We start from the raw sequence: 16,392 nt of genomic DNA on the forward strand, positions 1-16,392 counted from the left end.
GATAAAGTTCCTAGCTACCATTTTGCAGGTTTGTTTGTGGGTTTGCCTCTTTAAGGATGCATTCTGCTGAAGCATTCTTCATGCAGTAAAAATGCATTAATAAGAAAACAATTAGGCTGGGAAGAAAAGGCTCTCTCGCCTACCAATAGGAGCACTCAGCATGGTTGAAGCAGAGAGGTAGATAGCAAACTTAGCGACCTTCACAATTAGACAGCTATTGCCTATTTTTGGATTGTGATCTTGGATTTTGGTGTAAAAACCACTGTAGGTACCTAATAAATCCTTTTTTTTTGATCTGGCCTGTAGCCATAAGTATGCAGGAAGTGACAGTAAAACCCTGGGCACTGAACACTCCCTGCAATTAAGGGGAAATGCCAGTAGAAGATGACTTGTATAGAACAGGCTAAATAAAGAAGATTATTGCTGTAGTTCTGTGTGCATCACTGAATACCCACTTTATGTGTCTCCGTATTAGCACTGTCATTCCTATGATCTGCTTTTCATCAAGACTTAGCTACTGTTAAGCCAGTCTAGCTGATACGGGGGTGTAAACAACTACAGTTGCTGTGCCTACTCTTGGGGAACTTGCAGGGGCTGTAAAATAGGAGTAAGAACAATCATGAGTGTTCTAGTGAAGACCTAGCTTTGCAGATAAGGGTTTATGCTCTTGAAGAAATTACGTCATTTTGTATTTAAACAACATCAGAGCTGAGCAGCAAAGTAAACAGAACAGAGAGGAGGGGAATGAAAGGAAGAAAAAGAATATCCAGGACCCTATTTTTTCGGGCAGCAGACTGCAAAACCCTTTTTTTCTTCCTGTTTGGAAAAAATATTATTTTCCTCTTTCTCCTCGTTTTGTCCAACAAGAAGGACAGTGTTGTTTAACAACTGTTATTACTAGACTTGTCTGCCAAATAGTAAATGGGACGACTATGTGAAGAGGCTAGGATAGAGATTATCTCAGTTTTGCTCCAGTCCAAATGAATAATTCATCTAGGCTTTTGTGATGGATGATGATGTTAAAACAAAACTCTGTGTGGGGAAGCAGAATTAAGGTATGGAAATGAAAATTCCAACCAAATTGGAAGAAAAGCTTTGAAGATTTTAATAAATTTGGTGTCGGATAGGCATCAGAATTTTGGAATTATTAAAGCTACATCTCCATTTCATTAACAAGTGATTTTCAAATAAATTACTATTGCCAGGAGGATGGCATATGACGGAAAATAGTAACTATAGATCTGTCACTTGAAAAGAGACAAATATGACAGTTATCAAACTCTTGCTGTGATCTCACTAGCATACAGTGTTTAAAAGCACATTTCTAGCAAACAACAAAGAAGAAGAAAAATAGAAGACAGTTTAAATATCTTTCATACCGGGCTGATATAGCTGTAAAATAACAACAAAAAAAGTGCATCTGATCTCATCTACATTGTCTTCAGTAAATAATTTGATACAGAAAGCCTGGAGTTAATGAGAATTGTTAAGAGAAGTTTTCATGTATGTTCTCCATAGGAGATCCATCTATGTAACGTTGCAGAGGGTAACATCCTATTCCTAAACTACAAAGAACTGACTATAGGAAGGACAGCAATGCCTTATGGAGTGAAATAGGAAGGTATTAGTTGAATTGCTGGAGATCTGGATTGGTAGGAATTACGAGCACCAGTCTTGGTCCATCTTGTGTAACATTTTGAAATTAGAACCTTTACCAGCATGAAATCAAGGAGTGTGCTGCTGATGCTGGCTGTTTGCACAGAGTCAGAAGACATCAGTAGAGGGTTGGTGTCATGGTTTAACCCCAGCTGGCACTAAGCACCACCCAGGTGCTCACTCACTGCCCCCCGGTCAGATGGGGGAGAGAATGGGAAGAGTGAAAATGAGAAAGCCCATGGGTTGAGATAAAGACCATTTGATAGGTAAAGCAAAAGCCACACACTCAAGCAAGGCAGAAGAAGGAATTCGTTCAGTAGATCCCATTGGCAGGCAGGTGTTCAGCCATCTCCAGGAAAGCAGTGACTTGGGAAGACAAACTGTGAACGTCCCCTTCCTCCTCCTCCTCCTGGCTTTATATACTGACAGTGACATTATATGGTATGGAATATCCCTTTGGGATAGCTGGGGTCAGCTGTCCCAGCTGTGTCCCCTCCCAACTCCTTGTGCACCCCCAGCCCACTCACTGGTGGGGTGCTGGGAGAGGCAGAAAAGGCCTTGGCTCTGTGTCAGCACTGCTCAGCTATAATGGAAACAGCCCTGTGGTATCAATGCTGCTTTCAGCACAAATCCAAAACATAGCCCCATACTAGCTACTACAAAGAAAATTAACTCTATCCCAGCCCAAACCAGAACAGTTGGGATATTGCTCAGAAGATCTGTATCATCTCAATGATGGGAATGATAGAAATGGATAAATGGTACAGTTCATAGAGGGATGTGCCCTTGGGGACTAGTAAGAAATTCTGATATAATGTGGGAATTTATAGATTGGAAACAGCTGAGGAGAAACACTTCAGGCTTCTATTAGTTGATGGAAATGTGGAATTAAAGAGGGTAAATGGTATTGTAAAATTTAAAAAAGATACTCAAGTAAGATAGGGCAAGATCAAGTAAAAGCACTGCTGGAACATAAGTAGTTCCATTCATCTGTATTGAAGGAGAGGAACTGAAATTAGGAATTGGTCAAAGATAAAGGAACAAGGCAGCCTGATCATGTGAGGTGACTTCAACAACTCGGTTTGCTAAGTCCAACAGAGAGGTGACTGAGCATGTGGTGGTGTCTGTAGATACACCAAAGAAACCAGCACCAAGGAGACTAAGAGCTCGGCGCGTTCCAGAGCAATGCTGGCAGAAGAGCGTATGCATGTAAACAGCCACAAAGACTCAGATGGGAAATAAGACAGTTTCTAGCTATAAGTGAGAGGGCTTTGGTAAAACCTTCATCTGCATACAGGCAGCAAGAAAATAACTACCTGCAGGGTGATGAGTGCGTTTTGAAAGGGCTGTAAGAAGTGGTGACTGGCATCATAGGCACTGGAGTAGGGAGCCCGCAATGTCGCGTTCAGTTCTTTGTTCCTGTGGCTGCAGACATAATAGTTTGTAAGAAGCGTAGTGCAGCCTGGATGAAAGTGAAACCAAAATATTTCACGACCAGTTAAAGACTTTGTGGAGGTTGCATTTTAGTTCAAAACCCACAGTGAATATATAAAAACCAGCACAGTTTGGACATCACCAAACTGGCTGGCTTTCCTTGCTGAAAGAAAATAACCTGGAGGTGTTTCTCTGTGTGGACCATTAAATGTTCTGTTTGACCTGATGTAGAATATTTGCTCTGGATGCCTGAAAGAAGAGAGGCGGTCTCTTCTCTTATCTCATAGCATAGAGATGCTTAGGATAAGGAAATCCTACTTTTGTCCAAGGGAATTTGAGGCAGAATTCTACTTCTTAGGAAGCTGTCAAAGTACTGGGGACCCCTGAAGTGGGAGAAAGGGGAAATTCTTCCTCGCGTTGAAGCTGTTGCCCTGCACAAAGGCACCAAGTTCGTTGGGTCAGCGAGGAGGAGCATGAGAATGATGGCTTCCCACCCTGGGAACCAGCATGCTCCCTTGGGAGGTATGTCCCCATCCCTCTCCATCTGGACAAAATCAAAAAGTGGTAGCAGGAAAGACTGAGCGTAGCCTGCCTGAAAACAGGCTCTGCTAAGGGGTCTCTGCTACCTCAGTAAATGCTCTGATCATGGAGCTGTTGGGGACTTTCCTCCAACAGAGTTTATCCCCTCCTTTGTTTTGTTCCCAGACAGAACTATTCAGCAAATTTGAAGCAAATAGTTTAGACATGACTGAAACCACATTTTCCAGAGAATTAACTATTAAAATAAATAAATAAATCATCCAACTCTAACTATTACCACTTTTAAAATCAATGCTGCTTCTTTTCCACCTAAATTAAAACACACTGTAATTTTTTTTTTTTTTAAGTGTTTGACCCGTCTACCCAGCCAGGGTAATAAATTAGGGCTCATTAATTTTGCTGTTCTGGGGTGCATGAGGCCCAATATAGCACTTACAACTAATGCTTGTTTCTTCACCTTACCAATTTTTTACTGTCTTTTTAGCCGCTTTCATCTCCTCAGTTCCAACTGCTGGTCCCTGTAGGAGAGGGGAGTCTTCACTATTAAACTCTCATCCTTTTTCTAGTCAAGTAATTTAGAACTAATAACAAAATAAAAACAAGTACTTTTGTTACTGAGCATACTGCAGACTTGTTGGTAGTTTAAATAGATTATGCCATGCCACAAGGTACAAGCTAAACCACAGGAAACAAATAAACAAAAAAGCATATCTCTATCTGGAGTTGATAAAACTGTAGGAAATGTTACAGTAGAACAGAATTCCACCTCCGAACCATGTGCTGGATCTGAAGCTGCCTGCAGAGTGGCAGTATGAAGAGAGATTTCTATACAAAAAGGAACAAAATTTGGGTTTTTCAGAATTTTACGAGCAGCTGTCCAAGATTCCCCCATGACAGGTATCGCAGACAGGCAGCTGCATAGCCCACTGGCTGGTCCCACCACCGCCCAGACCCCATCATCTTCCAAGGCCTGGAAGCCCTTGAACTTGGGCTGTCAAAAAGACTTGGGTGGGTTGTGTCTCGTGTGCTGGAAGGAAAGCAGCAACTAGGGATCTGGAGGGGGGGGGGGGTAACTGTTTACTTTCCAGCAAATTGGAATTTGATGATGAAAAACTGTTCAACCAGAAGATTTCTAATCAGCTTGCTTGGACCTTGTGGCACACCAGCGTTGTGTCACATCTTGCCAGATTGGTGGTTTCCAGACACTTTCCCTATGCCATGGTGAACAGCCCTCCGATACATTTTTTACAGCATTTTCAATTAGTGTTTGGTGCTGTGTAATTTGCAACTGGTCAGAAATGTGGTGGTTTGGCGATTCAGGAACTGGTGGAAGGATGGTTGTAGACATCCCTCTAGTGGCCCCACAGGCTCTGGGAAGCCAGCCAGCGGCTCTGGCCATCCCCAGGCTCAGCACGGATGTGGGCCTGCATATACGCTCGTCTGTATCGCTGGGTCTCTGCACGCTCTGCACTTCAGTCAGTGTGGGGCTTGGGATCTGTCCGACATAAATGGATAAGAAATGGCAGATAATTTCTCATTTTATTCCCTTTCCCCAAATTTGCCCTTGAAACTCCGCACCAGTTCAGGCTGTTTAGAGGGTTTGTTGCACACAAGCCACGATTGCTGGAAGGACATCCCCATTTCAGTTCCTCTCTGGCCACTGTAAAAAAGATGCACTAGGAGATGAAAAAGTGGTGAGGAAAGGGTTAATTCTATCTCTAAGCTTTTTTAAATGTCAGATTATTTAACCTAGAGAGGGAACAATTTTGCCATTGTTGAAAAAATGCAAGTTATACTGAAGATTAATCAGATGTTTCAGATTTTCCTGTCTCATAATACATGACTGATAGGATACCAAAGGGAAAAGCCCACAGTGTGTGCAATAAACGTAAGGAACATTTATATGTACATTTGTATATTTTGGCTTCTCAATTGAAATTGTCAACAAGATGCTAATTTTGATTATGTGTTTGGAACACTGAATTTATTTTGCCATTTAATTTGTTAAAGGACTTGCAGTAAAGACTGAGAGCATCAGTAAGCCCTGGGGTAGCATCTTTCAAGACACTGGAGGGCTTTCCAGTGCTGTCTTCAGAGAGGATGCTCTTCTAAGGCACCTGGGAGGACCTAGCACTGACTGATTGCTTCACAAAGTGCAACAAAAATCTGGTACGCTGATACGCTCTTAGGAGTCGCTGCAGAGCAGAACTGATAGGAGTTCAAAAGAGATCAAGGCAGTCTCCCCTTTTTTGCGAACAGGCACAGCACAGAGGAATGATTGGTCCAGAGGCAGCAAGGTGCCTGATGGCAGGGCGATGTGGTATTGAAAGGATGTATGGTTTTATGGGTAAGTAAAACTGTCCTTCACAGACAGCCCACACTGAGATTCTCTCTGCAGTGGAGCAAAACCCCCCAGTCTCATCCTTCTGAGAATAATAGTTCTGTATCTCAGTAATTCCTCTGCTCTACCAGTATTATCATTGTGAATCCATTCTTACTTTTAAACTGAGACTTACCGATGCAAAATATGGAAGTGTAACAATTCAGTTCCAAGTATGATTCAGGTTATTCGTGCCTATTTCACAGCCACTGTGCTGTCAGTAAAGCACCCAGCTGAATGACTATTTCTAGTTGAACCTCGATTTTGTTAACCTGATCAGAAGTGATCAATTGAATTAACAGACACCATCGTGATCAGGTTCTGTTTTCAAAGGTGATATAAAACTTTTAAAAAGGCATTCGGTGTTTTTGTTTTTAATTTACAGCTATATAATTTTCTCTCCAAATAATAAACACCATTTTGCAGACTTCCCTCCCTATCTCACAAAAATAGCTCCCACTTGTCAATTTAAGAAATGGTCCATTGGCATAAAGCCAGCAGAGGGAGCATAAATGCCCGAGAAGTTTTCAGGCAACATCTATGTAAATAATTATTGTTGTCTTGTTTTCATTTCTAGGCAACAGATCCTCAGAGACACAGACAGAACATACAGACAATATCTGGACAGCCTCCCAACCCCTTCTGTCCCAGCTATAAAGTAACACTATTTGCAGATTGGGAATAAAAGATATCTTCATGTTGAAGAGACTTGATCTATGAAGTGATCTGCAGTCAATTTTTAATATAGTCTGGAGTTTTTCAGAGTGGAAGAAGCACACAATTAGTTAATAAGGAAACAGTAATCCATGGTTTCCTTTTGTGCTATTTGGTGGCCCAGGGCTGTCAGTGTTTCTGATACTTTCCAAACAAATCAAAACCACCAGTCTGTGCATTGAGACTGCCAACCTGTGTGTCAACTTTGGCAGTTCGAAGACTGACATTTATATTTATCAGTTGTTCAAGAAAAATCTGCAATGAACACTCGTTTGTTCCCAAGAGAGAAACAACACTAATGCTTTCACAGTATTTGCTTTTATTTTCAAAACTCTAATCACAGGAAGAATTGATCCTGCAGTTCTTGAGGTCCCTCATGAATATTCTCCCAGGCTGGGATCATTTTGCATCATTTTATAGGAGTTTGATTTACCTGCAGCTGCATAAGGACAGAAATCATCTCCAATAGCTTCTCACCAGTTTGAAGGCTTTGCACACATTGCTGGGCAGTTAAGGTTGAATCTAACACCAGCAGGATTTTTGCCACAAAAAAAATGTTTCTTACGCAAAACTAAAGTATTACTGGTGTTGGTGATGAGAACGTTGCTTGGTAGAAAGGTTCTTTGATGATTTGTGGGTAGCAGCATTATCAAGTAAATCCTGGTTCTCTGCTCCCTACTACGAAGTGTCTGCAACTTGCTTGAGCATAAGTGACAGGCAGCATATGAATTCTGTCCTGTTTTCATAGGTGTTTAGGGATCATTAAGAGATCACAGATAACTTCGAGGAAGCTTGGTTTAATCCTTGAGGGCCCAGCTGATAGCAGAGTGTCTGGTATTACTGAGAGTACTGTCACAGCTGCTGTACGGTCAGGAAGAAATGGTCTGAATGTTCACGAGTCTCACCAGGGGAAGATGAGAGGTCATCTGTTCATTTATTTGTTCATTCATTCATTCTACAGAATTTATTTTCTGGACACCTCTGGACAAGACCACAGGCAGAGTACAACCTAGCAGATGGGAACATCAGAAGACAGTCTCACCACAGTTTGCAGAAAGTTGGATCTTACCAATGACAGCATTAGAGATACTCTGTGTCCTCCTTTTCAAAATCACTTAATGCTTTACCTCATTCCAGATGCCATGCTAAGATTTTACCACTTGCACTATTTAGTAGGATGTGTTTCATACAGGTACCCATGTTCAAGAACTTTTTGCACGCTTGTGAAGAAATAAAGAGGTAGGTGACTGCCTACAAACAGCTACTGCTGCAAATAATGAGGGAAATTCTCCCTTTGGTGATGTTTCCAGATCCAGAATTCTTCTCTTGGATTCCCAGCTGTCTCACAAATACTTTGATCAGGCTAAATCTCAGCCAGAAATGCCGATCTTTAGAGAAGTCTGTATCTAGCTCTGACCTTTACTGTCAATGACTGGTATAATAAACATGGGGCCTACTGACCCTGTTTTACTCTCGGAGTTTGCAGGAATTTGCCTCTTAAGTTGTGCTTAAAGGTCTGGGCCCATCTCTAATTTACAATCCCCTTTAAAACTTTATTATCCAAATAAATTCTGAAATGTTTTTACTGGACTTTGAACTTTTCTTCCGACAGATAACTTTTCACATTTGGAAATGAACTCTTGCATGTTGAGGTCACAGCTTGTGCACACAAATGCTAGCCTAGGTTTAGGAGCCAGCAAGCCTCTTACGATTTTATGTGCCGTGTAATTAAAATATATATAAAAACAGGTTTTCTATTTCTGAGCTTGCTGAAACTTTGTATCTTATCTGACATTTTCCAGATGTCTTCTTTTACAAGAAAAAACTTTACCAGTTTTTGTTTCATGACATGCGAAAAGAAGCAACAACTACTGCTGTAACCTGGTTGTGACATTTTTATGGTTATAGATGGGAAAAAATAGAAAAAAAACCTCCTTAGAAAATGACAGCTGCAACACCAAAATCGCTTGTCTACCTGGAAAAGAATACTGCACTGTCTAAAAGCAGTTCTGTGCAGGATTTGCATTAGAATCTCCAAAAGACTGAAAGCAAAGCTCTTCCAGGAACTTGAGTAGCTTCTTGCAGATTTTTAAATTCCTGAATTTTTCACTTCAAGTGCCAAGTTTTCCTTTTGAAAAAGGATACTATGAAATATTAAAAGGCCTAATAAAAGTTAATAAAAAGCTAACGATGTCCTGAGCTTGCATCTTTTGCATTTGCTGTTATAACTTCTAGATTGTCTCCTGTAGCCCCATCTGTTAATCCAGGGGCAATTACAAACAGTGCCTCATTCATGGATCCCGTTGTGAGAAGCCACGGTAAGCCCACGTCTACGCGGCGATGTCCAGACAGCACAGCTGCAGGCCCTTAGACAGCCCACCATCAGACTGCGGGGGGTGGAAGGAAGGGGAGGAACCACGTATGAGGTACATGGAGAGAACCAGGCGTCTCTTTCTCTCCAAGAATCAAGTAAGATTTCCCTCCAAACATATGCCATGTTTTTTTACAAATTACTATCCCAATCCTTCAGTAAACATCAATGTAAGAAGCCTCATGTAGATTTATATAAACTGTACACCACCACGCGTAATTTATGTCATTTTAGCCTCAACACACTTCTTACAAATTACCGTTGGCAGATCAGAAGTGGAACCAAACCCAGCAGATTCTTGGTCTGGATAAACACTCCAGCAGTTACTAAAGTCCCAGCATAGTGCCAGAGCTAGCACATACACCGAGATCACGAACACACACACGGGTTTAAAGCTTGCAGTCAGCTCCAGCTACTCAGGACCAGCCGACGGTCTAGCAAGCAGGCTGACTTCAACACTGAAAATTACAAGAGCTAAAGTGACTTTTGAAATCAGTGTAATTTAATTATACTCATAAATGAGGCTCTTCACACACAACAAAAAGATTATTCAAAATGAAGGAATTTGCTGTCTTTTAAGTGCTTTCCAAAAGATAATAATTTAAAGCAATCTTCTCTCTTCTTTACAAATCACATTATTTAAGAACTGCAGTTCACATCTGAAAACTCTGATGAGTAATTTCCCATACCAAATAAGGGCTGAACTGGCAACTAGCAGCATTTGTTCCAGTTGCAGAGTCGGCAAAACCAGGCCATTTTATAATTACAGATCCTGGCTGGTTCTATTGCTAATTATTGCGTTTAGATGCTCGACCATTCTTTTTGAAGGAAAGACAAAAACATTATTGGAGTTTTTTAATTTATTACAGGCAGAGTCCTCAAATAGCTGAGGGAAGTGCTTACACATACAAATATGCTGAAAATGGACAGATATGGATGCAACAAAAAATACTTAATAACATTTCAGAAAAAAAATCAAGCATTATTATACAATTCAGAGTAAGATCCTATGACATGTACTTCATAAGTGAGCTTGTAACTTGTATGTAAGTTCAGCATCACTCAGGAACTTTTCTCCACAGTCCAAGTCTAATCTTTTCAGCTAGTTAGCATATGGAGCTTACATAGCACAGTTTCCCAGTATGGCAAGTGGATAATACTGTAAGTATCCAAGTAGTAACAACACAGTGGTTTCATCTTCAAAAGTTCATTTATTCCACTGAAGGTGCATTATTAAAACAATAAAAAGAACTTAAGAAAATAATTGTCATATTACAGAAAATAATTTCAGAAATTTTCTAGGAAAAAACTGTCATATTACAGCTTCTCCCATTTCACTTTGTGATAATTGTGTAGCTTTAAGTTAAAGAAATGAATTCTAGAGCTAGAAAACCTGCACAAAGGAGGGAGGAAAATCAGAATCACTAGAGATTTGTTCAAAATTAAAAATCCCTAATGTTTAAATTGAAGTATGTTCTGCTTTTGAAGACAGACTTCCTTAACATTGGTAAGATGGCTATTTTGTAAAAGTACACTTCTTTACGCCACCCTTCAGAATGTTGTATCATCACCTAACAAAATCCCACCCTAACTCATAGCATTCAGGGTTAGCTCTTGGTGCTGCAATTTTTCACATTTCACAGGAAATTTTATCCCAAGTTGTTGAACCGGTGTAGGGGGATCAATACTACTAATACACGCAGATCTCTTTCCCCACCAAAACAGAACAGCAATGCAAAAATCAAATAGCAAGTCTGCCATCTGGAAAGAAGCCGGCCATGGAAGAAAAGGGACAACCTCTCTGTGCAAAAAGATGATTTCTTAATTTTAGCCCCCATCCCGAGCTTCAATGGAAGAGCACCTTCCCCGTTTTTATTATGATCTAGTTATGAAATGTGCTTTCACTTTACTTTTAGTTATTATTGTTAACAGCTCAGCCTGTAGTTTGCATTTTACAGAGATGCAGAAAAATAGTATCCAACACTGAAGTCCTATATTCTGCAGCTGGAAGTTGGAAGCATGTACACAAGAAGTCAAGATTACTTCTTGACACAAGCTTGTACTTGGTGTATTTCCCAATTTCCATAGTATAATACTAAGCATTTTGCAGAACTAGTAAACCCTGTAGAAAACTGGATGAACTCTCAATCTGTATTTAAGCATATTTAAGCTCTTCAATATCAACTGCCCTACTTTATTTGTATTTATTAGTAGATATAGGACACTGACTTTCACAGCATCTGTCTAAATTAGCTGTAGAGTTGCTGCTTAAAACATTGAGGGTTTATTAGCTTTGTTGTTCCCACTTGTGAGTAGATGGGTAGTTGTCAATACGGTGTGATTGGAAAAATGAGGACTTCAGGAGTTCCAAGTTAAAACCAAACCAACCAACCACTCCCCACACAGAAAACTGAAGTACACTTTTCAGTACTGGACTGAAATGATCCTGCATACAGCATTTGCGTGGTGACAGTTAATTCACTTTGAAAACCCAGTGTCAAAATTCTGAAGACGGATGAACACAGAGGTAGTTCTAAAGTATTGTATGTATTTTTGCAAGCTAAAGCCACAAAGAGATCATGGTGCTAGGCTAAAGCTACGCTGTACATAAACTCTATAAATTGGAAGGGACCAATTTAAGTAGTTATTGATGAAAATGCGATGGTATTGTGGCATGACAAGAATCGGATCTAACTGCTAGCTGCCAGCACCACATATAACAGATTTAAAATTTTCACATTAGTTTTAATGTTTGCAGTTACAGTGAATTCCAACAAAGACCAACCAACATGTTTCATTAGACTGATTAAAATATTTTTATAGCTTATTTTATTTCTTTGCTGTACAAAGGCAGAAATGCAAACCATCTCAATAAATCTACATCAGTAACTACCTAGACATGATACAGATATATACAAAAAGCCAAATTATTTAACTTCAGTGTTGATACCATAGTTCATGCAGAGCTGGATGCAAACAATGCAAACAGCATCTACACAGCGTAAGGCATAACTCTCATGATATTTACATCTTGTTCCTTATAGTGGAGGCTTCTGATACACCAGTTCTTTGTTACACTCGTATTTGATAATCCTGCTTAGCAGTAGTGCAGCCTCAGAACTGCACTTTATTATATATTCAGAACTTCTTTATTATATACACTCTCATAAGGATTGTGGATCATTCCAGAAATAGTTTTCAAATCTTCATTTTTAGAAGTAATTAATTGCCTATTGTTTCTGTCAATTAAAATTATTTCATAAGCTAAAAATACCATTTTCCCAAAGCTCTATAGATCACATGCAATTATGAAAACAAAGCTCCTAAAAGCAACTCTAGGAACTGTCATCTTTTGACTTGGGAAGATAAGCAATCCTGTGAAAGCACTCAACCAACCCACTGCTGTTTTAAATTTAAAACACTTTGGAACATTTCAGGTTAGTAAGTTTGCAGACCCAAGAGGCTTTGGAAAAGCTCTGTAACACAGATATTTACATTCTGTATTAGATTTTTGAGTTGAAATTCATCTGTCATCTCAGGTGGTTTGTTTTTTTTCTTCCCCCGGAGATCTCACTTTGAAAGGAAAGTAAAAAAAAGGAATATGATTACTGTAGTTGTAGGAAATACAATTCTGAGTCATTTTGCAAGCAAACTAAAGAAAAAAAAAAGTCCAAGATTAAAAAGTCAACTCTTACCCACAACTATAAAGTAGCACTGTTAAAAATAATTTATCTTTTGTGTTCCAAACTACTCCAGTTCCCGCCACGTTTATTTTTAAACCATAACATCCTGCAGCACTGGGGGTCTTTAGAGACTATATTCCAGCCAATCTTGTTTTAGGACATCAAAATACTACATCCCCTCTTCTGTCTGCTCTCCCATAGAGAGGACAGTAACGAGCAAGAGCAGCACGCTCTCTTGTTTGAAACAGCATCTAACTCTCATGACAGTTATTTCAGCTGAGCTGCAGGACTCTGCAGTGAAGCTGCTGACAACTGACACACACTGTTCCATGCACAGAGTGCAGCTCCGACAGGAAACCAGTAACAAGCAAAGGAAGGAAAGGGCCAGGGAAGAAGAGTGCGTTGGTATGTGTGCACATGCCTGACTCTCTGACCTCCTGCTGTCGTGAGGTAACACAACAGCACGGACCTCTCTTTCAGGTGTTTCCTATACTCCCACACATCTTGGCCCACAAACTATGCCCAGAAAATTATCCATGTACAGTACAGTTTTCAACTTCATCAGAATGGTATGACTGTCTTTAAAAAAATATTACATGGGGATAAAAATGTAAATGGAAGACACTACCTTCATCAGGAAGAACTGATGGCTCAGTTTCAGAAGTGACAGTATCCATATCATCAGAAGTTTTGGCACCTGGCTTCTCTTGTTCCACCTCACATAGATACACATCAATGGGTCCTTTTGTGCTCTTCACATGTACTTCTATGCAATCCTATAAAACAGGAACTTACATATAAACCACAGAAAAAAATCTTACACATCAGTTTTCTATTTTTGTACGTATTTAAAACCCAAGAGATTAAGAACAGAACAAATACAGGAATGACATAACTATTTAAAATTGTGTTATTAGTTCTACATAAATTATACCTATTACACAGATTTGTAGGCCAATTATTAAGGACCATTAAGCTAACAAGGCTTCATTTTTGACAAACACGCACTTAACAAATCTTTGTTTAGTCTTTTTACTGACCTTTAAATATATGACCAAGGTTTACTGTAAGTTTAGGCAGAGTAACAAAATTTAAAACTTGTCAAGTCAATGCCATGGATCAGAAAACAAATCAGAGGACAGAGCAGCTTTAATAATACGGCAAAGCAACTAAATCATACTACCTTTACTACTTTCCTTTAGCAGACATCACATTGCAAGGCACAGAGCAAATCAAATTTAATGGACAATGGGAGAGAAGATTCTGTTCTCTCTAAAACACAGCTTTTTGAAATACTGACTTCTTTTGCTTCAGTAAGCCTCTGAAATCTTATCTTTTTCATCTCCACAGGATGAGTGACAGCTACTTTTACTAGTGAAATCACTGGAGATCTATGCAGTGGATCTAAGTTTTCTGATTCTGTTGATTCGCATCTCCTTTTCCTGTGATACCACCTCCCTTTTTGTGCACACAGTAATGTAAATTTTATGACTACACAATCAAAAACATTATAAAAAAATGCAATCACAAAAGGAAAACAGAATTAAAGCTCCATTTGTTATCTTAAGCTTACTTCCAGTATCTCCCCTCTTTCATAGCACTACTTTAAACAGTGGGTTTGCACACAGCAATGTAAATTTTATGACTACACAATTAAAAACATTATAAAAAAAATGCAATCACAAAAGGAAAACAGAATTAAAGCTCCATTTGTTATCTTAAGCTTACTTCCAGTATCTCCCCTCTTTCATAGCACTACTTTAAACAGTGGGTTGTACCATGAGGGGAGGACAGGGCACAGCACCCCACCTCCATGAAAAAAATACATCTTGACATGACATACTGGAGTGCCAAACTGTTTGTTTTTGTCAACCATACTGTGCATTTTGTACTTCAATATTTTAGTAACAATAGCTGTCTACTCATTAAGCAGCATGTACATGTTTTTAAGATCACTATCAAATCATGCTTATTGCTGTGTTTGGTTAGATTTGCAATTTTTGTAGGATTTAGTATACAAATAATAACAGCTCTTTGGAAGTTCCATTATCCTAGTAATTATCAAACAAAGTGATAGTGGAAATAAGTAAGATTTATTACAGCTGTTCCATTCTCTCTAGCAAAACCAAATAACTAAACCTCAGACACATTTAATGTTTAATAGTTTAGGTGAAAAAAAATATTGAAAGTAAGTTTCTTAGACTATTATCCCTACAGCATTGTTTAGCGGAACACAAGAACAACAGAAGTACCAATATTTGCTACACATGACAAAGCAACCGGAAGTCAATTACTGACTTTGCTGCTGCAAAGGTAAGATCTGAGAACTTTTTTCCTTTAAGACAGGCATATATAAAACTTACCTCTTTAGGAACTGGTATTTCCAATTTGGTTTCCTCTGGAGCTTTGATTGCAATCACAATCTGTTCTTGAAATGCCTGAATGCTACGGATATCTTGATATGTCACATAAGCTAGTGTATACATTGGTCAAGGATTCTGTAAAGTAATTTGCTAATGGGCAGAAGCAAAGAGTATGATGTTAAGATATGTTGAAGCAGAATACCAACTTAAGAAAAATGGTAAATAGTTCAGCTGAGGTTACTTTAATACTAGCTTTGTAAAATTAAGCATCAGCTAAAAAGTAGAAAACCTTTTTTCTTTATTTCTAGGAAGGAAAAAGCTTTAAAAAAATATAGAGATATTCAGCATTAAAAAAACAAACACATTTGACAAACGGTTTTCACAGATGCTGTCAAAAGTCTACAAAGCAGAGGGAATGCTGCCCTTGAGAAACTACTTCTTTGTTTTGTAATAACTATGCAGGTAAATAAATTCCTGGAAAAAACTTTATTTTCTTAACCAGAACAGGTAAGGTTTAATTAAGTTTTCCTGATACCATACAGAAAATGGACACATTTCATTTGAGCACAGACCATTCTACCAGATACGGGAGCTAAGTAATATTTCATTATAACCCAAAGCCAAAATCCAATGTTTATGTCATATTAAAAGAAATCTCTCCTCTGTTATCAAAACCCATCTGAAAGGTAAGACTGCATTGGAACCTCTCCCAAGAGACAGAACAGTATTAGGACACAACCAACGTACCATTACATCTTCTTGGCAACAGGCCACTGGGACTCTGTTTTGGGTCCTCTTTTCTCATCTCACTAAGCAATTCAATCTCACTGGTAGGTCAAGACCTGCCCCTGAGACAACTTTACTCTACAATGGAGAGAACAAGGTGATGGTCAGGATACTAAGACTATTGCCCCACTTCCATTCTTGTGCAGTGGAAAGGTCACATAACTAGCACTCCCACAAGAACAGGCTAGATTATGCATGATACTGCAAAGCAAGGCACATGATGAGTATACACTAATGTAAAATAACCAATAAGTTTCCTATTATAAAACTCATTATCAAGTATTACTGCATACCTCTGGTATCAGCCTACACCATTACTAGATACTTGCAACCAAACCCACATGTTAAAGTAATGCAAGAGTTGAAAGGATATTTTGCATTTTCTTTGTCACTGCATACGTCTGTTATCAGCCTACACCATTACTAGATACTTGAGTACTTGCAACCAAACCCACATGTTAAAGT

At 39.1% G+C, this 16,392-nt stretch overlaps 1 protein-coding gene across 1 annotated transcript; it reads right to left on the reverse strand.

Moving 5' to 3' along the window:
• Positions 1 to 13,359: 13,359 nt before the first annotated feature.
• On the reverse strand, positions 13,360 to 16,339 carry LOC104463552 (transcription factor E2F6-like; the record flags this gene model as incomplete). Its single annotated transcript, XM_010075931.1, has 3 exons — positions 13,360 to 13,554; positions 15,142 to 15,256; positions 16,301 to 16,339. Coding segments are annotated over 3 exons (349 nt in total), but the record flags the coding sequence as incomplete, so codon positions are not given.
• Positions 16,340 to 16,392: the final 53 nt, after the last annotated feature.

This window comes from Pterocles gutturalis, unplaced genomic scaffold, assembly GCF_000699245.1.
Source record: "Pterocles gutturalis isolate BGI_N339 unplaced genomic scaffold, ASM69924v1 scaffold5233, whole genome shotgun sequence".
NCBI classification, from domain to species: domain Eukaryota; kingdom Metazoa; phylum Chordata; class Aves; order Pterocliformes; family Pteroclidae; genus Pterocles; species Pterocles gutturalis.